This window comes from Geotrypetes seraphini, chromosome 8 (assembly GCF_902459505.1).
Source record: "Geotrypetes seraphini chromosome 8, aGeoSer1.1, whole genome shotgun sequence".
Lineage (NCBI taxonomy): Eukaryota > Metazoa > Chordata > Amphibia > Gymnophiona > Dermophiidae > Geotrypetes > Geotrypetes seraphini.
In genome coordinates this window covers 19,077,471-19,103,355 of record NC_047091.1, presented here as the reverse complement: position 1 = coordinate 19,103,355, position 25,885 = coordinate 19,077,471, and the positions used below count along the sequence as shown (strand labels likewise).

Sequence of the window (25,885 nt, the reverse complement as noted above, 5' to 3'; positions counted from 1 at the left end):
CTTTTAACATTCAAAACACTCCGTCACAACCAGCCAGAATTCTTAAACAATTTTCTACCGTAATTCCCTTCCACCCCCCAGCTAGAACACTGAGGTCACAATCACATAATCTCTTAACGGTTCCCTCCCTCCATATTATTAGCACTACACGGAGAACAAACTTCTCCGCCACCTTCTCTTTGGAACTCATTACCCCCGGAACTACGGGATGAACCCATGCGAGATCATTTCAAAGGAAAACTAAAAATATTTCTTTTTAAAGATGCGTTCAACCTCTAATGCACTTCCTTTGTGAAACATTATCTTCGTTTCTGCTTTGGTTATCCGATGGGATCCCCCTTCCTTTTCTAGTTCCCCTATATGGCTCTTTTCTATTTTATAATGTACTTCTTTACCTTAATCCTATCGTTCCAGTGGGTCCTGTATGTTTTAATGTATGTTACCCTATTTTACTATTTTGATTATGTACAAACCGCTTAGAAGACTGATAGGCAGCACATAAAATTAAACTTGAAACATAAGAACATAAGAATTGCCGCTGCTGGGTCAGACCAGTGGTCCATCGTGCCCAGAAGTCCGCTCACGCGGCGGCCCTCTGGTCAAAGACCAGCGCCCTGAGACTAGCCCTACCTGCGTACGTTCTGGTTCAGCAGGAACTTGTCTAACTTTGTCTTGAACCCCTGGAGGGTGTTTTCCCCTATGACATAGAGAGAAGAGCCCTCTAAAGAGGGGGAATGAGGTTAGAGAGGAGAGACCTATAGGGGTGAGAAGATAGGAAGTGCCAGGAAGTGGTCACCCCTTAAATTGGGACATTACAGCTGGTAACAAGTTGTTGAAAGGGAGGAAAGAAAGCAGAAATGTTAAGGAAAGCAGAGAATGGCAGGTACAGAAGTTTTAAAAGAGAAGGAATGAGAAGGCAGAGAAGAGACCAAGAGAAACCCAAAAACAAGCAGAGAAAGAGACAGCGATCACATTTTATATATAAAAAGTTGTTAAAGGCTGGGGAATATTTCTATGCTAGGTAGCCTATGTCAGAGGTGGGCGGAGGAAGTGAGTAGCCGGTATTTGCCCTTCTCCGGCCCAGTGGTCACCGGGGTAAATAGAGTATTTTACTGAAATAACAGGAGTGGAGGCAGAGGAAGTTACAAAGGAAACAGCATAATACGCTGTGGTCCACAAAACTCCCTTTTCAAAATCTCCCCTCCCCCCCCCCCCTTGGCCTTTGGCAACTCTGAAGCTGGGCAGCCCTGGTGTTATGTCACTATGTTGTGTTACCATGGTCTTTCTATTTCCTGATCCTCTCTTCCTGCCTCTCTTTGCGAGTGTGAGGTAAGCAGAGTCTGCTGTCACAGCAAATAAGCAACATTAGGTTACCAGAGTTCAGAAGAAATCTATTTTCCAAGAAAGATTTCGTAAACTGCTAGTTAGGTTGCTGAGCAAACAGAAAACCCATGAAAAAAAAAAAAATTAGCCAGAGTGGGAGAGAGAGAAAGAAAGGGAGTAGCAGAGGAGAATAGGGGAGGGCAGACGGAGAGGGAAGGAAAAAAAAGGAGGGAACATATTTGGCAACACAGACAAGATACCAGCTTTTCAATAAAATTTCCTTGAGCTGAGAGAGAGATAGGGTAGGATGGTTGGGGAGAGGGAGAAGAAAGGAAGAAATAAACAAGAGGAGAGAAAAGAAGAGAGTGTCTATAGCTTCCTGTGATGCCCTGGGTCTAAACTTGGGCTGTAAGCTCTCCAGAGCAGGGACTCACAGCTGTCTGCCTCTGAGCATGCAAACAATGCTTGACTAACGTATCATAAAACAGAAAGCAGAGTCTCTGATGGGGAAGGGCTGTGTCCCTGGGTTCCTAGGGTGGGAGGGAGAGCTGGGTGCAGGGGTTGAGCCAGTGGCATAGTAAGGGGGGGCGGTCTGCCCCGGGCACAGTCTTATTAAGGGTTCTGACACCCTTCCTCCTCTCTGCCCCCATGCTCCTTCCTGACCCCCCTGCAGCGCACCTGATCTCCTTCCCTTCCCTCATTCCTTTTTCATTTTCCCTGCGAGAGCAGCGTTACGAACTTGCTGCCGCGTCGGTGTCATCTCTATCTGATGTCACTTCCGCGCCCCGCGCCTAGGAAGTGATGTCAGAGGGATAGCCGACACGACACGGGCAGCAAGTTCGTGATGTTGTTCACGCCCCGAAAATTAAAAAGGTACAAGGGAAGGGAAGGGGGTACATGTGCAGCGGGGGTGGGGGGGGGGGGAAAGGAGCAGGGGGGCAAAGAAAAAGGCCACCGCCCCAGGCACCATTCACCCTCGCTATGCCACTGGGTGCGGCTGCCTTGTCTTCAGAGTCCAGCTGTTTGCAATAGCTGGAATGCAGCTGAACACACATCTGCATCCCTTAGCCAAATGTGCCCAAGGCCCCTGCCTCAGCTTCTTTCAGTGCCCCCCACTTACTAGTTTGCTGAAGAAACAGCGATAGAGATAGAGAGGTGGTCTCCTGGGGGGGGGGAGGGGGGGAGGTTCAGGCTGTTAGAGCTTATTTCTCAAGTCATCAGGGACAGAGTTACCATATGGCTCCAGAAAAAAGAGGGCGGATTGAGACATCCGGGTTTTACTTCCATTGCTTTAAATGCAAATAAAGCCCAGATGTCTCAATCTGTTCTCCTTTTTTGGGAGCCATATGGTAACCCTAATCAGGGACATCCCTAGACCCCCCCTATATTGTCTTGAGTGCTATTTTGGAGCTGCTGAGAACTAGACCTCTGTGGTTCGGTGCAGCAACTTGTGCCGTCTTTTGGGGCCTGATGCTGTCTCTCAGATCATCTCCCAGGCTGTCCCTTGTTCTATTTGCTCTTGCTTGGGAACAGATGTAAAAGCTTCCCATTTCCCTTTTGCCAGAGCTGAATTTCCAGTTATGGGTTGTCCTCTGGCCTCAGGCTCAGCGGAATGTTTTCATTCCGAGAAGCTTTTGCTTAGAACAATGTGAAAGGGGAAAAGATTTATGTGCTTGAAAGTTGCAAAACCAGATCCCCTCTCAGTACGTTTGTCCTTCAGAGGGCAAAAGCCTGTGTCACATGGCAGGGTGGAAGGGTTACAAATTTAACACAGGCCCTAAATTGCCTTTCAGCAAGCAGCCTACCATTAACTAGGTGTGCTCGACCTTTAAACACACCTTTACACCTACACACCCTTAACACATTTACTGACTATAAGCACACATGGACTTCTGTATAGCAGATGACACACTCAAAGACACGCGTAAATACATATGGTTATGCACACAGACTTGCAGGTACAGACACAGAACCTTCCATTCGTCTTATCTGCATGTTTTAATTAGAGTGTAAGCTTTACAGCACAGGGACTCTTTCTTATATGCATAGATACCAACATTTCAAAATGAATTATTAGGAAACAGAAAGAAAATAAAGGGAGAGTGTGGCACAGTGATTAAAGCTACAGCCTCAGCACCCTGAGATTGTGGGTTCAATCCCACGCTGCTCCTTGTGACCCTGGGCAAGTCACATAATCCCCCAGGTACATTAATAGATTGTGAGACCACCAGGACAGACAGGGAAAATACTTGCGTTCCTGCATAAATTCATGTAAACCATTCTGAGCTCCCTTGGGAGAACAATATAGAAAACCGAATCATGAAAGAAAATAAAACAATGCCTCTGTAGCACTCCAGGGCCCCATCACATCTTTAAATACTGTGCAATTTTGGTCACTATATCTCATAAAAGATATAGCTGAATTAGAAAGGCAACCAAACTGATTAAAGGGATGGAACTCCTCTCATATGAGGATTGAATTAAGAGGTTAGGGCTTTTCAGCTTGGAAAAGAGACAGCTGAGAGGGGATATGATTGAGGTAAATCCTGAAGCAATGTTCCCTCTAAGGATTGATGAGGTGTGTGCAAAAAAATAAATAAATAAATAAATGCATGAGCGACAAGTTACATACTCCACAAATTTATGAGCAGGCGTGGAGGACGAGTGCCCGTGAGATTGTGGGAGGGTTAAATACTCAAAACTTAGAAGAATAACAATTTACTTAAAGTTTTTGCTTCGCCAGCTTTCTGGTATCTTTACATACAGTGGCGTACCTAGCATATGTAACACCTGGGGCCCATCATTTTTTGGCACCCCCCCGCATCTGTACAAAAAACATGATTTTTAGTAACAAGCCACACGTCACACATGAGTACCTAGGAAAAGGCAGCATCTTACATATTGCAGTGAGCAGTACATCAATACACCCATTGTAAAACTAAACAAGCCAGACCAGCACAGATCAATCCTACATCGTCAATCCTAACAGAAAACCATGTCTTTCGAACACACAGAACACAGAAAACACCTTCGCCTAGTATGGAATTTGTCATCACAAACTAACCCCTCCCCCTTTTACAAAACTGTAGTGTGGATTTTAGCCACGGTGGTAAACAGCTCTGACGCTCATAGAATTCTGAGCATCAGAGCTGCTACCACCACGGCTGGCGCTAAAAAACGCTCCACAGTTTTGTAAAAGGGGGGATAAAATAGAAATACACAGCTTCAACGCTCTAGCTCAGGGGTGCCCAAACTTTTTGGGCTTGCGAGCTACTTTAAAATGACCAAGTCAAAATGATCTACCAACAATAAAATTAAAAAAACACAAAGCACACTATATGCTGAGAAAATGTTCATTATCATTCCTATTCTGGGTTTTTTTCAAAGAGGTCAAGGCAGATGACTCTATGCATTGTCACCTCAGTAACAACCATACAAAAATAGACAAATATACCTCCCTTCCTTTTTATTAAACCACAATAGCAGTTTTTAGCACTAAATGCCCAGCGCTGCTCTCGACGCTCATAGGCTCCCTGCACTAAAAACAACTGTTGCAGTTTAGTAAAAGGGGGCCAGAGTGCAAAATATAGACAGCATATATAAATTCAGACACATTTTGATCACTAAATTTAAAATAAAATCATTTTTCTTACCTTGTCTGGTGATTTCATGAGTCTCTGGTTGCACTTTCATCTTCTGACTGTGCATCCAATCTTTCTTCCCTTCTTTCAGCCTGTATGCTTCCTCTTCTCCAGACCTCATTCCCTCCCCTAACTTTTTCTTCCTCTCTCCCTGCCCTTTTTTTCTTTTTTCTCTCTTGATGCCCCCTTTCTTTTTTTCTGTTTCCCTTCTGTCTCCCTGCCTGCCCCCTTTCTTTCTTTCTCCCTACCCTCCACAAAGCCACTGCTGCCACCATCGGGGGAAACAGGCCCCAAAGCCACCGCCGCGGCTGCCCCAGGCTCTCTCTGCTTCCCACCATCGGGCCGACCACCATTCCCCCGACGTCAATTCTGCCGTCAGAGAGGAAGTTCCGCCCAGCCAGGCAGCGATTGGCTGGCCCGAACTTCCTCTCCGACGGCAGCCTTAGGGGGGGTGCACAGCCAGCCAGATCTGGACCTGGCCGGCTGTGCACCCCCCCTAAAGCTGCACCTGGGGTGGACCTCCCCCCCCCCGGCTCCCCCTTGGTACGCCACTGAAGACGTAGCAGCGGCTCCTCTCACGATCCCCACCTGCGTCGGAAGTGTGTCGGGGATCTTACTATGCAGTCCTCAGTTTCCCACTGCAGTATTTTAGTGAGCGACACAAGAAAAATTATGAGCGACGCCAATGAAAATAGTGAGCGATCGCTCATTCGCTCAGCTTAGAGGGAACATTGATCCTGAGTGGTGTAGAATCAAGTTTATTAGTTAAAATTTGATTTAATCGCCTATCAAATTTCTAGGCGATAATGGGTAAATGAGAATCAATTTTTTTTTACTCTTTCAAAAAAAAAGTTCCAAGCCTAAGGGACACTTCATGAAGTTACATTTTAATACTCTTAAAATTAATGGGGGAAAATATTTTTTTACACAACAAATAGTTAAGCTCTGGAATTCATTGCCAGAAGATGTGGTAATAGTTTAGTGTATCTGGGTTCAAAAAAGGTTTGGACAAGTTCCTGGAGGAAACATCCAGAATCTGCTATTGAGAAAGACATGAGGAAGCCACTATTTATCTCTGGGATTGATAAGAACATAAGAATAGCCTTACTGGGTCAGACTAATGGTCCATTTAGCCCAGTAGTCCATCTTCACAGTGGCCAATCCAGGTCACCAGTACCTGGCCAAAACCCAAAGAGTAGCAACATTCCGTGCTACCAATCCAGGGCAAACAGTGGCTTCCCCTATGTCTGTCTCAATAACAGACTATGGACTTTTCCTCCAGGACATAGTACAGGAGGTAACTATGTTGGGTAACTATGTTGGGAAACAGTGATCATAACTTGATTAAATTTGAGCTTATAACTGGAGTGATGAAGCTAAAAAAAATCTACTGAAGCGGCATTTAATTTTCAAAAGAGCAACTACGATAAAATAAGTAAAATGGTTAGAAGCTAAAAGGATATGTGGCAAAAGTCAGAAGTGTAAGCCAGGTGTGGATGTTGTTTAAAAATACCATTGTGGAAGCCCAGACCAGATGTATTCCACGTATTAGAAAAGATGGAAAGAAAAGAAAACAAGAGCCAGCATGGTTAAAAGGCAAAGTGAAAGAGGCTATTACAGCCAAGAAAATATCCTTTAAAAAATGGAAAAAGGATCCAAATGAAGAAAATAAGAAGAGACATAAGCACTGATAGGATAGATTCAAAGCATTGATAAAAAAAAAAAAAAGCTAAACAAGAATAAATATGAAGAACAACTTGCCAAAGATGCAAAAACTCATAGTAACAATTTTTTAGGTACATCAAAACCAGAAAATCTGTGAGGGAATCCATGATCAAGGAGTAAAAGGTGCACTCAGGGAGGATAAGGCCATAACAGAGAGACTGAACGAATTCTTTCCTTCGGTCTTACCAAAGAAGATGTAAGAAATCTTCCTGAACCGGAAATGGTTTTCAAGGGTGATGAAGCAGAGGAATTAAAAGAAATCTCGGTGAACCTGGAAAATGTATTAAGCCAAATCAACAAATTAAAGAGTGAAAAATCACCCGAGGGTACCAAAAGAACGCAAGCATTAAATTGCTGATCTGTTAGTGATATGTAACTTGTCATTAAAATCATCTGTAGTACCTGAAGATTGGAGGGTGGCCCATGTTATGCCGATTTGTAAAATGGGTTCCAGGGGAGATCTGGGAAATTACAGATTGGTAAACCTGACCTCAAGTGCCGGGCAAGATAGTGGAAACAATTATAAAAAATAAAATTGTGGAACACGTAAACAAACATGATTTAATGAGACTGAGACAGCAAGGGTTCAGCCGAGGGAGGTCTTGCCTCACCAATTTGCTTGACTTTTTTGAAGGTGTGAATAAAGAGCCGGTTGATGCAGTGTATCTAGATTTCCAGAAAGCTTTTGACAAAGTTCCTCATGAAAGGCTCCTGAGAAAATTAAAGAGTCATGGGTTAGGAGGCAATGCTCAATTGCAGATTAAGAATTGGTTATCAGACAGAAAACAAAGGGTAGGGATAAATGGCCATTTTTCTCAATGGAGGAAGATAAATAGTAGTGTGCCGCAGGGATCTGTACTGGAACAGGTGCTATTTAACTTAATTATAAATGATCTGGAAACTGGAACTACAAATGAGTAGATTATATTTGCTGATGACATAAACTGTTCAAAATTGTTAAAACGTATGTGGACTGTGAAAAACTGCAAGAAGACCTTAGGAAATTAGAAGACTGGGCATCCAAATGACAGATGAAATTTAATTTGGACAAATGCAAAGTGATGCACATTGAGAAGAATAATCCACATCATAGTTACCAGATTCTAGAGTCCACCTTGGGGGTCAATGCTCAAGAAAAAGTTCCAGGTATCTTCATGGACAATACGCTGAAACCTTTCATCCAATGTGCAGCGATGGCCAAGAAAGCAAACAAGATGCTAGGAATTATTAGAAAAGGGATGGTAAACAAGACTAAGAATGCTATATGCTTTGTATTGCTCAATGGTGCGACCTCACCTTGAGTATTGCATTCAGTTCTGGTATCCTTATCTCAAAAAAAATGTAGCGGCACTAGAAAAAGTTCAAAGAACAGCAACCAGGATGATAAAGGGGATGGAATTCCTCTCGTATGAGGAAAGACTAAAAAGGTTAGGGCTCTTCAGCTTGGAAAAGAGATGGCTGAGGGGAGATATGACTGAAGTCTACAAAATCCTGAGTGGAGTAGAACGGGTACAAGTAGATCAATTTTTCACTCCGTCAAAAATTACAAAGACTAGGCGACACTCGATGAAGTTACAGGGAAATACTTTTAAAACCAATAGGAGTTAAGCTCTGGAACGCATTACTAGAGGATATGGTAAGAGCGGTTAATATAGCCGGTTTTAAAAAAGGTTTGGACAAGTTCCTCGGAGAAAAATCCAATCTGCTGTTGAGACAGACATGGGGGAAGCTTCCAAGTTTATTTGTCATTTGATATACCATCTATCCAATGTTATCTAAACGGTTTACAAGGAGTTGTATATAAGTAAGTATAATAAAAGAACATTTAAAAACAATAACATGTTGAGAGGAAGTTGTAAACAAACAAGAACTGACATGAGAGGAGAGAAAGAACAAGAAGGAGTAAAATTACATAAGATATAAATAAAATTTAAGTAACGATGGGGGAAGAAAGCACAAAAGGGGGGGGGAGAGGAATGTCAGATATTGTAGGTGTCTTTGAAGAGAAAAGTTTTGATGTTAGATCGGAATTTTTACAAAGAAGGTTCTAGCATAATATCTAGTGGTAGTGCATTCCAGTGTGAGGGAGCAATAACCGAGAAGATATTTTTCTGGGTGGTTTCGTAGAATAATTCACATACAGAGGGAATTGCTAGTAAATTCTGGTTATTGGATCGTAGTGTTCTGGTGGATGAGTAAGGAATCAGAAGTTTATCGATGAATGCAGGAATGTGTGTTTGTTTAGTTTTGTAAGTAAGGAGAACTATTTTGTAGGTGATGCAGTGCGTGATGGGTAGCCAATGAGCATCATGAAGGAAGGGGGTAACATGATCAAATTTCTTTGCTTTATAAATAAGTTTGGCTGCTGTATTTTGCAAGATTTGAAGTCGACAAATTTCTTTTTGCGTTATTCCTTGGTATAACGAGTTACAGTAGTTGATATGTGAAATGACTAACGAGTGAATGAGTCAAGAAGTGATGTGACCGAGCGTATAAGTTTTAGTTTAACGAAGCACTTCTGAAAGATGGAGCTGATTTGCTCGTGGTCAGTTAGGTCTTTATCTAGGATGATTCCCAAAAGTTTGACTTTTGTATCCATCTGGATCAGTGTGGTATCTTTAGTAATTGGCATGATTAGATCTTCCTTATATGATATAGGGAATAAAATACTTTTGGTTATGGGAATGTTCAACACAAGCATATTTTCCTGAAGTCAGATGCTAATTTTAGTCAATTTGGAGTTTATTTCTTGAATCTCTTCTGTAGCATGTGGGTTGAGAGGGTGGAGCAGTTAGATGTCATTGAAGTAGGCAAATACAGTGAATCCTATGTATTGGGCAAGTGTTAATAATGGTGCTAAGAAGACGTTGAAAAGCAAGCCAGATGCTAATTTTAGTCAATTTGGAGCTTATTTCTTGATGTCGTTGAAGTAGGCGAATACAGTGAATCCTATGGATTGGGCAAGTGTTAATAATGGTGCTAAGAAGACGTTGAAGAGCAAGCCAGATGCTAATTTTAGTCAATTTGGAGTTTATTTCTTGATGTTGTTGAAGTAGGCGAATACAGTGAATCCTATGGATTGGGCAAGTGTTAATAATGGTGCTAAGCAGACGTTGAAGAGCAGCGGTGACAGAATGGAGCCTTGAGGGACACCATATTTTTGAGGGATGGATGAAGATGTTGAGTTGTTAAAGCTCACTTGGTAGTTACAGGTCTGGAAATATGAAGTGAACCAGTTTAGTGCTGAGCCAGAGATTCCTGTGCAATGCAGTCTTCTGGGAAGCAAAGTATGATCAATTGTGTCAAATGCTGCCATGAGGTCCAATGATATGAATTGGGCAGATTTAGGATGGTCTCAGAAATAATGGATTGTCATTGTAAGGCCAATTAGTGAAAGTTTTGTTGAGTAATGGGGTCTGAAACCAGTTTGATTGGGGTGAAGAGCATTGGGGGTTTTTTCTTGGAAAGAAAAGAGTTGATTAAACAGTTGATTCAGAAGTGCTGCTACTTTAGTTTGAGGCTTTTTTTCTCCCATCTTGTTTGTATAACAGGGTTATAAATAGAATGCCTTTCAGTGACAACGATATAATAATACTAGTCTTATAGCCCGTTGCATTAATGGGTGCTAGAATATATGTCTGTCTTTCTTTCTGTCTCTCTCTTTCCTCTGCTGTCCACCACCACCCCTTGTCTGCTCCCCCTGTCCAGCAGCAGCCCTTCTCCCTTCGTTTTACCTCCCCCCCCTGTCCATCTGCTCCCCCTGTCCAGCAGCAGCCCTTCTCCCTTCGTTTTACCTCCCCCCCTGTCCAGCAGCACCTCTTCCCTGTTCCCCCTGTCCAGCAGTAGGCCTCCCTTCCTGTTTCCTCCCCACTGTCCAGCAGCACCTCTTTCATGCTCTCCCTGTCCAGCAGTAGGCCCCCCCTTCTTGTTTCCTCCCCCGTCCAGCAGCACCCCTTACCTGCTCCCCCTGTTCAGCATCCGACTTCACCACAGCTCAACTGCCTGCACGCGCCGACAGCCACCTCAAGACGCCGCGGCCTGCATGTGCCAAAAGCTGCCGCGCGCACCTCAATCCGACAGCCACCTCAAGTCGCTCTGGTACTGGTCCGCTCCCGGCATCGCTGCCACCGCCGCCGACAATGCTGGTGGGGTCCATGAGAGGCCCGCGGGGCCGAAGCCGGTCAGCGTGGCTGGTGCTTGGGAGTAGGAGTCCTGGTGTCTTCTAGTGCACATGCGCACTCTTGCCGGCCACGGACCTACAGATCAGGGATCACGGAACACGCCGGTAAGAATGCGCATGCGCGCTTAGAGTTTTATTATAGTAGATATTTTTTCAATAGTTATTTTATGTATGAAACTAACCAAGCTGGAGACACTGCCCCCTGGTTCCTATCTTTACATGTATTTATACAGAGCTGGATATATCTGCTAGGACTATAGAGATGTAATATCTGCACATAATTACACATATGCAGACTCAGAGATAAACATCTGCGCACACACGCGCAGACTCAGAGAAGTACTTGCATGCAAACATACACAATGATTCAGAAACACAGTCCTGCATGTGCATACATACAATACAATATAATAAATCAATTTCTAGACCGGTTTGCAAAAGAATTATAAAAATACAAACAGATCTGAGATTAGAAGATCTAGTTGCCTATGAATTTATCAAAAAGAAACATCTTCACCTGCTTCTAAACCACAATCCTGACATAGAGATGCAGGTCTGTAAACAGTCACATACAAGTAGATATATCTACTTCTTGCACACATACACACACATGCATGCATATGCACAATCAAACACATCCTGACTCAGAGATGTACATATGTTGCATACGTGGTCACATGTATATACATACACAGTTTCTGAGATAATCTACTTATGCACTCCCATACACACAAAGCCTCAGAGATTACCTATTTGTACACACACACACACCCCCCGACCCACAGATGCAGGTCCGCAAACACAGTCACACGCAAGTGGATACATCATGCACACACAGAGACAAATGCACACACATACGCAAACATACTGTATGCTTTCTTACAAATTCACAAACACACATTCTTACTCACATATACTCTGAAAGGGATGGGATTTTCACAAGCAGCTGTAAGCATTTAAGAGAGTGGGAGGTTCACGAGCTCATGATGGTCAGTGTGTGGACAAGGATCTGACGAAAGAGAAATTTTCTCTAAAATTGCTACTTCCTCTTTCCATGGGATATTTTTACAGCTGCAGAAGTGGCCTGGCTTGTTTTGGGGGCGGACGAGGGAGGGGACTGCAGTAGCTGAGGCCAGCCTTGGCATTTATTAATCTGAGGGTCTCACCTGCAGCTCCTTTCCGAGGCTGAGAACAGGCAGAGATGCTACTGCAGCCTCTACTCTCAGTGCCAGCCATGAACCAACCTTCACAATAGCCAAAAAAGTGTAGTTACTTACCTGTAACATATGTGGCTGACTATCCTGCTGTCCACGGAGAACCTCTGTGCAAATGAAAATGAGAAAAGCAAAGCCACAGCTGGAAGGTCAGAACCAGATCTGGAGTGCCAGTACACCATTTGGAGTGTTAGAACCAGAGGGCCACAGCTAAAATGCTAGGACCAAATGTGGACTGTCAGAATTACAACTGGATGGTAGGAGCTAAGGTGGTGAGCTAGATTCACTAAGCAAACCGATTTTGTACTGATCAGTTTGCGACCCCTTTGTGACCCGATTTTACTCCGGCCCGATTCACTTACCTCTCCTCCTATCCGATTCCGATCTGTGCATGCAAATGAGAGGAACGGCATGCAAAGTAGGCAGGGACGCGATTCACTACAGAAATCTTGCAAACCGACTGGACTGGCCGATCAACACAAGAAGCGACTGCTGAGGACCAATCGCTGAGGTCCTTTCCGACTGCCCTGCCTTCTGCCGCCCTGCTTCTCTGCCCTGATCTGCTGCCCTGTCTCAGCCCCGATTTCCTGCTGTCTCCTGCCTGCCCCGATCTCGTGCTCTGCCCCGAATCTCTCCTGCCGGCTGCCCCAACTCGCCGTCCTGCTCTTGCCCCGAATCTCTCCTGCCTGCCGCCCCAACTTGCCGCCCTGCTCTTGCCCCGAATCTCTCCAGCCTGCCGCCCCAACTTGCCGCCCTGCTCTTGCCCTGAATCTCTCCTTCCGCCCTGACTCTCCTGTCCTTCCCCCCACTAGATGGCTCTTAGACGCATGCGCAGACCATCTACAGATGGTCTGCACATGCATCGGGATCGCACATTAGCGATCTGTGCGGTCGGAGGGGGGTGTTCCTCCGATCACCCTCATTTAAATTTTTTTGTTTTGAAAATTTGTCGGGCCTGCACAGATCGGGAACCATAGTGAATCTAGCCCAAAGTGAAATAAGGTGGTGGCTAGAGCCAGAAGTTCTTAGGGAGAGTAATAACTAAAGAAACAAAAGGTGATAATCTCTCTGAATAGGGCATTGATGAGACTTCATCTGGAATACTGTGTGAGGGCTGCTCCAAACACCATAAGGAAATACATTTAAGGAGGAGAAAGATGTAATAGAGATACATTTAACTACCTGAAAGGTATCACGCATGCAAAAGAAAAGCTTTTTATTCTTTCTAATCCAGCAGAATATTAGAAATAAATTGAACATAAGGATCAAGAATATATGATTAGGTGGGGACAAAATGTCTTTATGAAATTTTAATGGGGGAAAAAAAAGAGTCGACAACCAAATTATAGGTGATAACATAGGAGCCCCCAATATTGAGTGAGCGCCTTCACTGTATCCAGAGAGGAGCAATTTGTATTGTTTGGAATCTTCAACCATTTTGAAAGGTTGGTGCCTAAGGGTGATACTATCTTTTTATTGGACTAAATTTATCCATGACTAACTCTCAAGAGTTATCCTTTCTTCATTAAGTCAGGATAACTCTTGAATGCTTGGCAAAGATACATTAAGCCATTCCCGATCCAGTACTTGAGCGCACCTAGTCCTATTGGGTTTTCAGGATATCCACAATAAATATTCAAGAGATAAATTTGCATGCACCGCCTGACCTGCGTACAAATCTATCTCATGAATATTCATTGTGGATATCCTGAAAACCTGATGAGACTAGGAGCTAGATGCACTAAAGAGGATCGGTAAAACCATGTGGTTCCACTGCAATTTGATTTTTGGCTAATTCCAAAAGAGCGATTGATGCTCAAACAAGTTTGCATGCAAATTATTTGAGCGGAGGTTCGTCATAATGCCTGTCCAATCCCGTCAATGAATCGTTGTGAGAGTGACTCTTACACATGTGCAGAGTTGACAGAGGAAGCCCCAAAGTAGCTTCCTGCCACTCAGCTGTTTGAGGCAGGAAACCTTTTTTTTTTTTTTTTTTTTTTAATAGACACAGATGTTGTGTGTGTGTTACCCATGCACAATATATGTCCCCATAAAAAAAGTTGTGCCATCCCCCTCTCGACCACACTGTTGCACCCCCCCATCGTTGACAATCATGGGTCCCAATTTCCCCCCAACGATGACGGCAATCCCATGACAGTGATGCACCCAGAGAGACAGGAGGGTGCCCACTCTCTCCTGCTTCAACAACCTGGTTGTGCATCCAGGCTACCTGGACAGCCCCCCCCCAACACTCCCCCCATGCTCCTCCAACACCCCCCAAACATCCTACATGAAGATCTCCCCTCCCACCACCAAGACCCCAAAAGACAAACCTGGTGGACTGGGGGGTCAGCTCAGACCCCACCAGCTCAAGCAACTCCACCAGCCCCTCCCTGTACCTCATAGAAGCCAGCAAGAGGGATATCCACTTCCTCTTGACAGCAGGCCTGCCTCTTCAAAATGGCTGGGTCTTCCCCTTTCTAGTTAAACAGTGATTGGCCTGGATACCTTAAGCCCCTCCTAAGGGAGGGGACAAAGGCATCTGGGACAATCAGGGCCTTAGGTCACCTTCCTGTTGCATCCTGAGATGCACTGGGGAGGGGCCTAAGACCCTGATTGGCCTGGGTACCTAAGGCCCCTCCCTGGTGTATCCCATGATGCACCGAGAAGGAGAAGGTTCAGTCTGTTTGAAGAGGGGGCCTGCTGGCAAGAGGGAATGGGCATACCTCTTACCGGCTTCTACAACAAGTTACGGAGGAGGTGCCGGGAGGGGGTTGCTTGAGCTGGGGGGGTTTCTGAGCAGACCCTCTCCCCAAGCCCACTAGACCACTAGGGCTGTCTTTTGGGGTCTTGTTAGTGGAATAGTGGGAGGGAGGATATTTGTGTAGGGGGGGTGTCAGAGAGAGAGTGAGGGAGTGCCAGGGGGAGTATCGGGAGGGCTCCGGGTAGCCTGGATGCCTAACCAGGTTGCTGAGGCAGGATGGAGTGGGCATCCCTCCTGTCTCCCTAGGTGCGTTACTGTCATGAGGGTGGCCGTTGTCGGGGGGGGGGCAGGAACCCACGGTTGTCATTGGAGGATGCGGTAGCTCATCATCGGGGAGCGGCTTGACTTCCTTTTTTTTTTAATGGGGCAGATATTGTGTGTGTATAACACACACACATCTGCCCATTTTTTTAAAAAAAAGGTATGGTAAATGTTATAATTATATTAATTTCAGGACTGAACTATTGGTAATAATAATAATAATAACGGTTTATATACCGCAGGATCATGAAGTTCTATGCGGTTTACAATGATTATAAAAAATGTTACAAATTGAGTAGAATTGACATAGTTAATATCTATTGTTTAGCAGTTCTAGAGATCTGGTATTGAGAGAGAGATTGTGCGAATCAGTTTCCTATGTTTTCAGTTGTCTCCTAAATTCCCTATATGTATTGGTAAGCGTAAGTAGTTGTTTCAGATCTTTGCCCCATAATGCTGCTTGATAAAAGAGAAGATGTTGGTGATGAATTTTGAATTTACATCCTCTAACCGGGGGGGGGGGGGGGAAACAAAATTCAAGTTTGAGCTTCTTTTATGTCTATTGGTTGAAAAGGAGAATAGGTCGGTTATGTATTTGGGGGCTAGACCGAATAGAACCTTGAAGCAAAAGCAACCGAACTTGAACCTCACACGCAACCAATGCAGGAGTCGGTAGGAGGGAGTTATGTGATCAAACTTCTTCAACCCGAAGATCAGCCTGACTGCTGCATTCTGCACCAGTTGCAATCGCCGCATATTCCTCTGGGAAATTGCCAGATAGGCGATGTTGCAGTAATCCAGTTGGCTCAGTATGAGGGATTGTACCAGGATTGTAATTGATGGTGCGTCAAAATATGCTCTAATGGACCGAAGCTTCCAGAGAGTAAAAAAACCTTTTTTGACCAAAGAGTCTACCTTGTCTTTCATGGTTAGGCCCTGGTCCAGCGTTACGCCCAGAACCTTCAGAGTGGGTTGAATGGGGTAACTAAGATTGTTGATGCGTAGTGGAGTTGTAGTATCTAGTGGGTGTGGCGAAGCTATGAATAATTTTTTTTTTTTCTGAATTGAGCTTCAGTGTAAATTCAGTCATCCATTGTTCCATCGAGTTTAATGCTTCTGTTGCCATGGGAGTAACTTCTGAGAGAGAGGTGGCGAATGGGATGATGATCGTAAAGTCGTCTGCATAACTGAATAATTTTATTCCTAGTTGGGACAGTTGTGCACCTAATGTCGACATGTAAACATTGAAAAGTAATGGGGATAGTGGTGACCCCTGTGGGACACCAGATGGGTTACTCCAGGTGTCTGAGAGATTGCAATCAAAACAAACTTGATAGGTACGGGATATAAGGAAGCCTCGGAACCAAACTAACACATCTCCTCTGATACCAATTGCATCTAAGCATTGTAGCAATTTCCCATGGTCTACTAAGTCAAAGGCGGAACTCATATCAAATTGCATAATCAGGGCATTGAGGCCTTTACTAAACAAGGAATGTAAGTTATCTAATATGGCTGCAATTACTGTCTCAGTGCTAAATAAAGGTCTGAAACCAGATTGGGTTTCACGTAGGAGAGAGAACTGGTCAAGATATTCCATCAATTGGGTGTGCACTAATCCTTCCATGATTTTTACAAACAATGGAATGGAAGCTACTGGTCTGTAGTTGGTTACTAATGCTAGTGATTCTTAACGATTTTTTTGGAATTGGGGTTATTATAATGTGACCATTATTCGTAAGGAATTTTCTGTTTTTTTAATTTTCAGATTAAAGCAGGGGTGCCCAACGCGTCGATCGCGATCGACAGGTCGTTCGCTCAGGCGACCCCAGTCGATCGCACAGCAGGTTCCCTTCTTCCCTTCTCTTTTTTTCCCCTCCTGACTGGCCCGCCTCTTAAAGAACGCTGGCCAATCAGAGTGCTGGAAGGGCGGGGTGAAGGTCGGTGGGGGACGGAGCTCAGCGCATCACAAGAAATAGAAGCGCCTGTAATGATTGAGGTAAGAGCGAGGCCTAATGCTGCCCGATATACAATTTTAAAACCCCCAAAATCGGCCTCCCAATCAGTGGCGTACCGAGGTGGGGCGGTCCGCCCCCGCCCCCGCGTGCACGGTTTGGAGGGATGCACAGCCGTCCGGGTCCTCCTGCCCTTCCTTTCCACCGGTCTGCGCACGGGGCTCGCACCCGCCGCCCAAATGGTGCTGTTGGTTATCGCGAGACTCGCGGCACCATTCGAGCGTCGGCGCGGGACCAGGCAGGCGCAAGCCCCGAGCGCGGACCGGGGGAAAAGAAAGGCAGGATGACCCGGACCTGGCCGGCTGTGCACCCCTCCAAGCCGTGCACCCGGGCGGATCGTACCCCTTCTAAATCCATTGTACTTGTCTTTTATTCAGTTCCACTAATGAGCATTGTGACAGGCAGTTCTTATGGGGCAGTTCTTGGAAGTATTTCTTTGTTTTTCTGTGCCTAAGTATTCTATTAATTTAACTTCCTTATTCCTGTGGGGATCTCCAAAGGGGACGAATGGGAGACGGCCGGTGGTAGGTGGTACTTTAGCAATTCTTACAGGTTGCCATAGGCCTCAGGAGCTGTCTTCCCTCTGCCGTGGTCCTGCCCCTCCTCTAAGTCAGAGACAGGCTTGGGGCAGAGGGAAGACAGCTCCTGAGGCCTATGGCAACCTGCAAGGATCGCTAAAGTACCAGCGATCCTCTCTGCAGACTGCTCTCTGCTGGAATTAGGTAAATGGATGTGGGGAGGGTAGGCCTTCGGGTGGGGGGGGGGGGGGAGTGCAGTCCTTCAAAGGGTAGTGCAGGCCTTCAGGGGGGAAGTCAACCTTTGAGGGGGAATGTGCAGACCTTCAGGGGGGGTCAGGCCTTCGGGGGAGGGGGGCTGTATAATAAAAAAATATTTGAACATAAATACAAAGTACACTCGGTGTGTATATATATATATATATACACACCGAGGAGGGGGAAAAAAAGGGGGAGAGAAAAGGAGATGGCCTAGCTGTACAGGGGTCTCAAAGTCCCTCCTTGAGGGTCACAATCCAGTCGGGTTTACAGGATTTCCCCAATGAATATGCATGAGATCTATGTGCATGCACTGCTTTCAATGCATATTCATTGAGGAAATCCTGAAAACCCGACTAGATTGCGGCCCTCAAGGAGGGACTTTGAGATCCCTGGAAGCAGGAGCGTTTTGGCTATGCACCAGTTAACATAACTTCCTTCTCAGTTCTGCCAATTTCTTGCCTGTGTTGAGATAGTCTTGTGGCTGAGTCACTTCCTGTTGTGTGCGCAGACAGCAGGCTCCACTTCCTCCTCTGACAGCCCTGAACAAGGTTCCAGGAACGAGAACCCTAAAGGTGCATAGGGCTGCTCTGACCGATGAGGCAGACCCTATACAGGAGACCTCTGCAAATCTTACTGACAGTTCTCTGCCCCAAACATTTTTTCCTTTGAGACAGCCATTTCCTCCCACCTAAAACTAGGGCTAGGATTTGGGGTCATGAGCCTTTAATCACAATTACATGGGGATTTCTTCCCTATTTTATATTCCACTGTAGGTGTCATGGCTCCTTCTCTCAGAGGGCTGTGAAGGCTACCTGGGCAGCACCCCCCCCCCCCACCCACGAAGAGAGAAAACTTGACGTAAGGTTCATACTAGAGATCTTCCATACTCTTGCCACCTGAGCCACTTGGCCTGCCCAGCCCTAAACCTCTTAGAGAGCAGTCCTAAACACCCCTTGTTTATCTCAGGAACTTATCTCCTCTGGTAGGGAGGCAGCAGAGCTGAAAGGTGTTCTGGGCTTGCTTTTTAGACCTAATGCTTTGGTTTTCCTCACCCTACTAATGTATAGAAAGTAGGGAGTTCTTTAAGAAATAGGTATGCAAAAACAAGAGAGTTTAGCCACTGCATTGGCTCGGAGAAAAGCTGGCCTGCCTGAGCCTGTCTTCAGTCTGCCAACCCACTTAAAAGTCTGTTCTGTTCTTCTTTGGGCGAAGTGAGGCACACCAAGAACACACCACGCCTCCTAGTGCTGGTTTCCATAACACAGCCTGTGTTCCTGGACACAGCCTCTGTGCATCAAGGGGGGCGCTTAATACCACAGGAGTGATGTCATTGCTCAGATTATACGTCTGAAACCATGCATCACGTGTGTAATATGTACAATAACCTTCCTGCTTAATCTCTTCCCAATCCAACAGCCAAATGAACTAGCATTTCTGCCCCTATAGGAATGCAATGGGAGGGGTCACTATATGTATATGGGGGCAGCGGGCTCCTTTCTGCGAAAGACAAGGGGAGAGACAGAGAAGAAGAGGAGAAGGGGAACAGTGGATACACAGAGACAGAGGGAGGAAGACACAGGCAAAGGGAGAGGCAGACAGAGGAAGAAGAGACAGGGAGAGGAAGACACAGACACTGGAAGAGACAGGAAAGGAATAGGCAGACAGAAAAGAAACAGGGAGCAGGGGAGAGAGAGGCAGACCTATGGAGGAAGAGACAGGCAGAGAGAAAATGAAAAGTAGCAGTGGAGAGGAGACAGTCACTGGAAGACAAAAAAAAAGAAGCAGAGAGGTGGAAAAAAAGAAAGGGAACGATGAAGAGAGAGAGGCAGGCACGTGGAGAAAAAGGCAAAAGAAAAGCAGAGAAAGGTAGAAAGTGCAAGGGAGCAATGGACAGAGGGAGACACACAAGAAGGAAAAGAAGGCAAGGAGAGAAGAGAGGAAGAAAATGAAAAAAGCACGGAAGAGAGACAAAGCAAGGGGAAAAGCAGAGGAAGAAAAGGAACAGTGGAGAGAGGGGGATAAGATACATGGAGAAAGAAATAGGCAAGGGGTGAGGCAGAGAAAGAGGGCAGTGGAAAAGAGACAGGCAGGGGAGAGCAGAGGACCAGAAAAAGACAAGAGCAATGAGGCGAGAGACAGAAGTCTCTAACTGTACCCTCTCGTTTGGAATTGTGATTCTTTTCACTATTTTCAAGTGTTTAGATATTGAGAGCGAATCATGAAGGGGGGAGGGGGGGATTTCTGAATCTGGGAAACAGAGGTGAAGAAAAACCAGGCAAGGCGAGAGATAGGCAGGGAGAGGCAGCGTGACGCAAATGAACTTTGTACCCAGGATTCTTCTCAACGCCTTCCAACAAACCCAGAATGCATTGGATGTTGGGCCTGGCTTTCAGTCCCTATCCACCTACTCTGGCAGCGGTCATCCAATGTAGGTCAAGTCAGGACTACAAGGGAAGGGGACAGAAGCAGCCAGACATCAAAAAAGACAGGGGGGGGAGGAGGAGGAATGAGAGTACTCAGCGGGGCAGACTGTATTAGCTATGAAAAAGGGTGCATCTCCTTGACAGAGCCAGCCATGACTCAGCAAGGGTGAGGTTGCTCTTTTCACAATAAGAGGGGTCCCAAGGGCTCCCAGCTGGGGTGACTTCCTCATCCCCATTCCTCAGAGGAAATCACCCCAGCTGGGAACCCTTGGGGACCCTCTTATTGTGAAAATCTGGAATGGGACTTCACCCAGCCATCCTATTCTTCACCTGCTTTGTACCTGTACAGTGCTGTGTACCCCAACCCCGCTTTGTAAATAATCCTCACTTCCCAAGGATTGTACAGTACTGCATATGCTGATGGTGTTTTATAAGCAATAATCTATGTCCTAGGACAGGGGTAGGCAATTCCGGTCCTCGAGAGCCGGGTCAGGTTTTCAGGATATCCACAATAAATATGCACGAGATAGATTTGTATCTCAAAGGAGGCAGTGCATGCAAATCCATCATGGATATTCTGAAAACCTGACCTGGCTCCGGCTCTCGAGAACTGGAATTGCCTACCTCTGTCCTAGGACTAAATAGTGCTCTGTATTCTATGCTTCATAAATAATCATTACTGCCCAAGGATCGAACAGGGTTGGGTACTCTGACAGTGCTTTATAAAGCTATAATCACTATGCTGTGACCGCTGGCACATCATAACTAGTAATCACTGCCTAAAGATTGTACAGTGCTGTGTACACTGGTAGGTTCTTCTTTATGAGCAATAATCACTGCCTGTGACTGTATAGAATTAATGCACAGTAATGGTGCATCATAAGCCATAATCACCACCACGGGATGGTTTAATTTTGTGTAATCATGACTCCGTAGCTGCACAGGTGGAGCTTTATAAATATTAGTCACTACCTTGTGACTTGTACAGTGCTCTGTACACTAGTGGGATAATGATCACAGACTGAAGACACTCACAATTATATCACACTTTTATTTGAAAATTAATCACATGAAAGAAACTCTGAACATTTCAGGACATACAGAGTATTACTCTTACACAAAAAAATATATTATTTTGAAATATTACAAAAAGATAAATATATAAAATTTTTTTCCTTCTGAATAAATAGGTTACATAAATATACATTATAGGTAAACTTTTGCATTAGAATGAAGTTGTATGCATGATTAGTAGTTCAAAGTTTTCACTGCTGATAGGGGGGGGGGTTCATTTTCCATTTCTACACTGGAAAAATTAATTTTGGCAATTTCAGTCATTGGTTGATGTATTTTCTTTCCACCGTTTGGAGCGGTCACACTCTCACGTGTGCCAGCCTGTGCCTCAGCGACATTACGCTATCATATGTAACCCTTTGCCACAGCTGTGACACACGATCACACATGCGACCCCATGGTGCAGCTATGCCACTCTTTGCCCGGTGATTCTGTGGCACAGCTGTGCAGTTTCGTACATGCCCCAAGCTCTTAACATCTGTATAGGAACCACAGGCGTGATTTCAGCTCAGCAAGAAAATGGCTATTGAACTAAAAAGGCCCCGACTGGTGGCTCTGCCTTAGAGTAGAGTGCCTCATCTCTCCTTTGCACCCTGTAACACCCTCCCTAAAGACTTGGATCCAGCCAACAGCCCTTCGGGGGGAGGGGGGGGCACAGCACCAGAGAGTAGTCAGCAGAGTCTATAACTTGTCGCTTCCCCGCATAACTGCCAGAATCGGAGAACACACCTCCCAACCTTTCCCCTTCCTCCCTCCCTCCCCCCAGCTATTCCCATCACCACAGCAATGCCCCCAGCACTAGCCTGTCCCCAAGTGCCAGGTACCCTGCACAGCTCAGTAGGCTAAACCCTGCTACATAAACCCAAGGCCCCCAGCCCAAGTTGGCCTCCCAAAATCAAGGCCTAGTACCAGACAGCTCCTGAATGGTTTACATGTATAAAAGAGACCATGGATGGCATTTACAGCCGAAAGCCTCATACAAATCTAGCTTCTTCACAGTCTCCGTCTTTGGCTAGAGTTTGGCATTAAACATAGAAGGCACCACAATGTGACCCCTTTGGCTCATCCCTGGGCAGCAATAGCTTTATCGAGTCACATAGAATGAGCTGAAGCAGCTGTCTTTGAACGGTCTTTGTAGACATGAGAGTTCACTTGTGCAAACCAGGCATACGTGTATGGATGTATGAATGCATGTGTGCATCAGCTCTTCAGGGCAGGCATCCCGCTCAGTCAGACACAGAGAGACGGTTGAAGATAGGCAGTCGTTTGCTGCTGCTGCCACCACCACTCATAGGCTCAAACACCGGAGAATCAGAACCACTCAGACTGCTAGAGCTACTGTAACAGTCCTGGTCGGAAAGGGAGCTGGCCGAAGAACTGCGAACCATTATAGGCTGCCCAAGGAAGTCAGTAGTTGGTGGCTGGCCCTTTGGGGTGCTGGGGGTGAGCCTTGGACTGACTTTGGCACAACGGCAATTGCAGCAGCCCAAACCCACTGAGAGGTCAGCAGGTGGTGGGGAAACAGAAGGCTCAAGGATTCCTGGCACCCCTGAGAAACTGAGGCTCTGGCGCAAGTAAGGGGGTACAGGAAAACCCCTTTCCTCAGGGTAATGGATGAAGTTACAGCGAGAGCCATATGGGCACTCCCCATACTGGTAGAATTTGTGGCACAGTTCAGTCTTGTACTTGGGGTGACGGCTCAAAGTGCGCAGTTCCTGGGACCCGTGAGCGAATTGGCACTTGCTACCATACTTGCATTTGCCCGTTTCGGTGTAGGTCCGGCACAACTCTGTTTTGTAGCGAGTGGAAAGGATGGGCACAGCCGGTTTCAGCGGCGGGAATCCTGGAGGAGGTGGCACTGGCGCCCTGGTGCTCCCGTAGCCGCTCATGGCATTCTCGATGAGACTCAGGGAGCGATCGGCGCGGAACAGAAGCCGGTTCGACTTTGGGGCAGGGCTCCACGGGCTCTGCAAGGGCCAGGGCAGCTCAGGCAGCTGCTCCTGGCTGCCGCCGCACTGCTTGCCAGCTGCCAGTTGCGTACTGCAGGTCGAGTGCCGCCGTTGGTAGCTGCTACTGCTGCTCTTCTCCGAGAAAGCATCAGCCTCCTCCAGTAGGTTTAGGTTTCTGAGGTTCTGCAAGAAAGAAATGAAAAACATGAGCTCTGAGGTACTCAATCTACATGACCTTAATTCTCTGCTTTCCTGGCTTCCAGCTGCACAGGCATACACCTAAAATAAGGCGAAACCATTTTCTGGACTGCTTGTTTCCTGCTGGGAGGTGCCTGGATCTTTCATTGACTGAAAGCTTAATAATGCACAGAGGTTTCACAACAGTACTGTGACTTGTTTTTCTTAATTAATATTTCCCTGGTAACAGCACCGAGGCCCAAGGAAGTGGCAAACAGGCAAGAAAGACCAGTATTTCCTGCATAAAGAATTAGAAGCCTCTTGCACCATAGAGGCATGATCACCCCGAGCTCCCCACCCCTGCCAGGAGCATGGGAGAACTGGCTGCGCCTCCCGGGGGGGGGGGAGGGGGGGAGGGCAAGCGCAGGAGACATCAGCTCTGGAAAAGCCGGTTCTCTACTGCTGCTCGAGCTCAGGCCATTAGGGGAAGGAGGGCCTTGGAAATGAAGAATAAATGGGCGCACAAAAATTGAAAGGCCAGGGGGACTGAGAAAAGTGACAGCAGCGGAGAGAAATTGTTTAAACGAAAAGAGGTGGGGGTTGAGAAGCGATGAGAGAGAAATTGGGCCGATTAAGATTGAGTACTTTGGTCTTGCAGTTACACAAGCCCTTCAGCTGGTGTGTTGGCAGTTGCAGCTCCTGAAGAGCTTATGCCAGCTGCCACCCCTCCCCTCCCTCCCTCCCTTCTCATTCCCTCCCTCACCATTAACCACTTCCCTTCTCTGTCACCCTCCAGCGACGTTTCCTTCCCACTAACAAGTGGCCACTGTTTCACTGGCTATTTTAAGAGTTTATACAGGAACCCAACTTTTCGAAGTGATTGGGGACGCTAGACCCAATGGAAATGACCTCTCCTTGGACACAGTCAAACGAGTTTGCTTAGTACAGGCAGTTGCCTGTTCCCGCCCTCCCCCCCCCCTCCTGGCTCTAAGAAAAGCTTTCTAAGCCTTTCCTGGTTACAGCCCTGTGCAAACCCCCCCCCCAAAAAAAAAAAAAAAAACCCCCCCAAAACCTGGAGAGTGGACTACAGGAAGACTTGAGAAAAACAAAAAACACCCAGGGTGTGGTTCCCAATGCATGACCTCTCGCTCCCCCCAAAGCCTCCCGAACTAGTTCTGTCCGATACAAGCGATACCCACTGGCTAAAGGGATCGGGAAGTTAACTGGATCAGGGGGGAGGGGGTTAGAGCTGGGGGAGAAGCCACGTGTTCTAAGGCGACAGTACCCTAAAATATCAGCTCGCGGCCAGATCAAAGTCGTACAACTTGCAGCCTGGGCTAAAGCTGCAAACCGGTTACAGTCGTGGGGAGGGAGGGGGTGGGGGGAGCCGGGTAGGGGCAGAGACGCCGATCCCCTCCTAAAGGAACCCCATCTCCATCCAAAGCTCCCACGCCGGCAGTCTCATCCCTGGCAGGAGAGAGTGTCTCGGGCCAAAGCCATCGCTTCCCCGGCGTCTGTCTCTTACCTCAAAGAGAGTGCTTATATCCAGGATGGAAGACATAGCTCCAACTTTAGGCCCGGCTCTGGTCGGCTCGATCCGGCTTAACTTCCCTCGCGTCGAGCCAGCGATTTTATAGGCGGCCAAACGAAGCCCCGCCCCCCCCGGGGGATCCGCCTCCGATGACTTCACTCTTCCTATTAGCCCAGGCAGTAAATCAGTAATCTGGACGGGGGGGGGGAGGGGAGGAGAAGTTGTTGTATAATAAGCAGTCGTCACTTTACAGATCCCTTTTTTTTTTTTTTTTTCCTTGGGGCACAGCATCCGGTCCGACGCGATCATTTTCTCGCAATCTGTTCCATCTTCGGCTAAATTGTTTTCTTTGATACCGGTTTTAGCAAAAAAAATTAAAAAAAAAATGGTGTGTCTTTAAAGACTACAGGATTAGTAGGACTAAACTGAACACAAATGCAAAGGAAGCAGTTTCTTGGCATCCGCTGCTACCCCACGGGGGCTGGCACATGTGTGCCAACCTTTCTGTCCAGCTTTGCGCTCGGTCCTACTCGTCCAGCAGAGGGCGCGCCTGAGGGAGCCTCGCTCGCAGCTTCCCGAGACCAAGTTCTTTGGGGTTTTGTTTTTTTTCCCATAGGAGCGAACTGCAGGGTTTTCCGCTTTTCTTTAGGCGAATACCGACGGGCCAGGGTAATGCCCGTTTCCTGTGGCAACGTGGGGTCAATTCTGCTTCATAGTTTCTGAAATATTTGTGGCATGGTGGGTCAAGGGCTGTGTGCATGTATGGGAAATGCAAACTGTATCTTTGCTTCAGGACAGGATGTTTTGCTTGCTGTATGTACATCCAACTTTT

The 25,885-nt window shown here is 46.4% G+C and overlaps 1 protein-coding gene across 1 annotated transcript; it reads right to left on the bottom strand.

Moving 5' to 3' along the window:
• Window positions 1-21,353: 21,353 nt before the first annotated feature.
• LOC117365872 (mRNA decay activator protein ZFP36-like) lies at window positions 21,354-25,193 on the bottom strand. The gene is made up of 2 exons (XM_033956789.1): window positions 25,048-25,193; window positions 21,354-23,528 (listed from the first exon to the last, which is right to left on the bottom strand). The coding sequence occupies exons 1-2, from the start codon at window positions 25,081-25,083 to the stop codon at window positions 22,623-22,625; spliced, it is 942 nt and encodes a 313-aa protein (XP_033812680.1). The 5' UTR covers window positions 25,084-25,193; the 3' UTR covers window positions 21,354-22,622.
• Window positions 25,194-25,885: the final 692 nt, after the last annotated feature.

Coding starts and splice junctions, on each gene's coding strand:
- LOC117365872 (XM_033956789.1), bottom strand. CDS start 25,083: ATGTCTTCCATCCTGGATATAAGCACTCTCTTTGAG. Junction 23,529..25,047: donor ATATAAGCACTCTCTTTGAG/GTAAGAGACAGA, acceptor TCTTTCTTGCAG/AACCTCAGAAACCTAAACCT.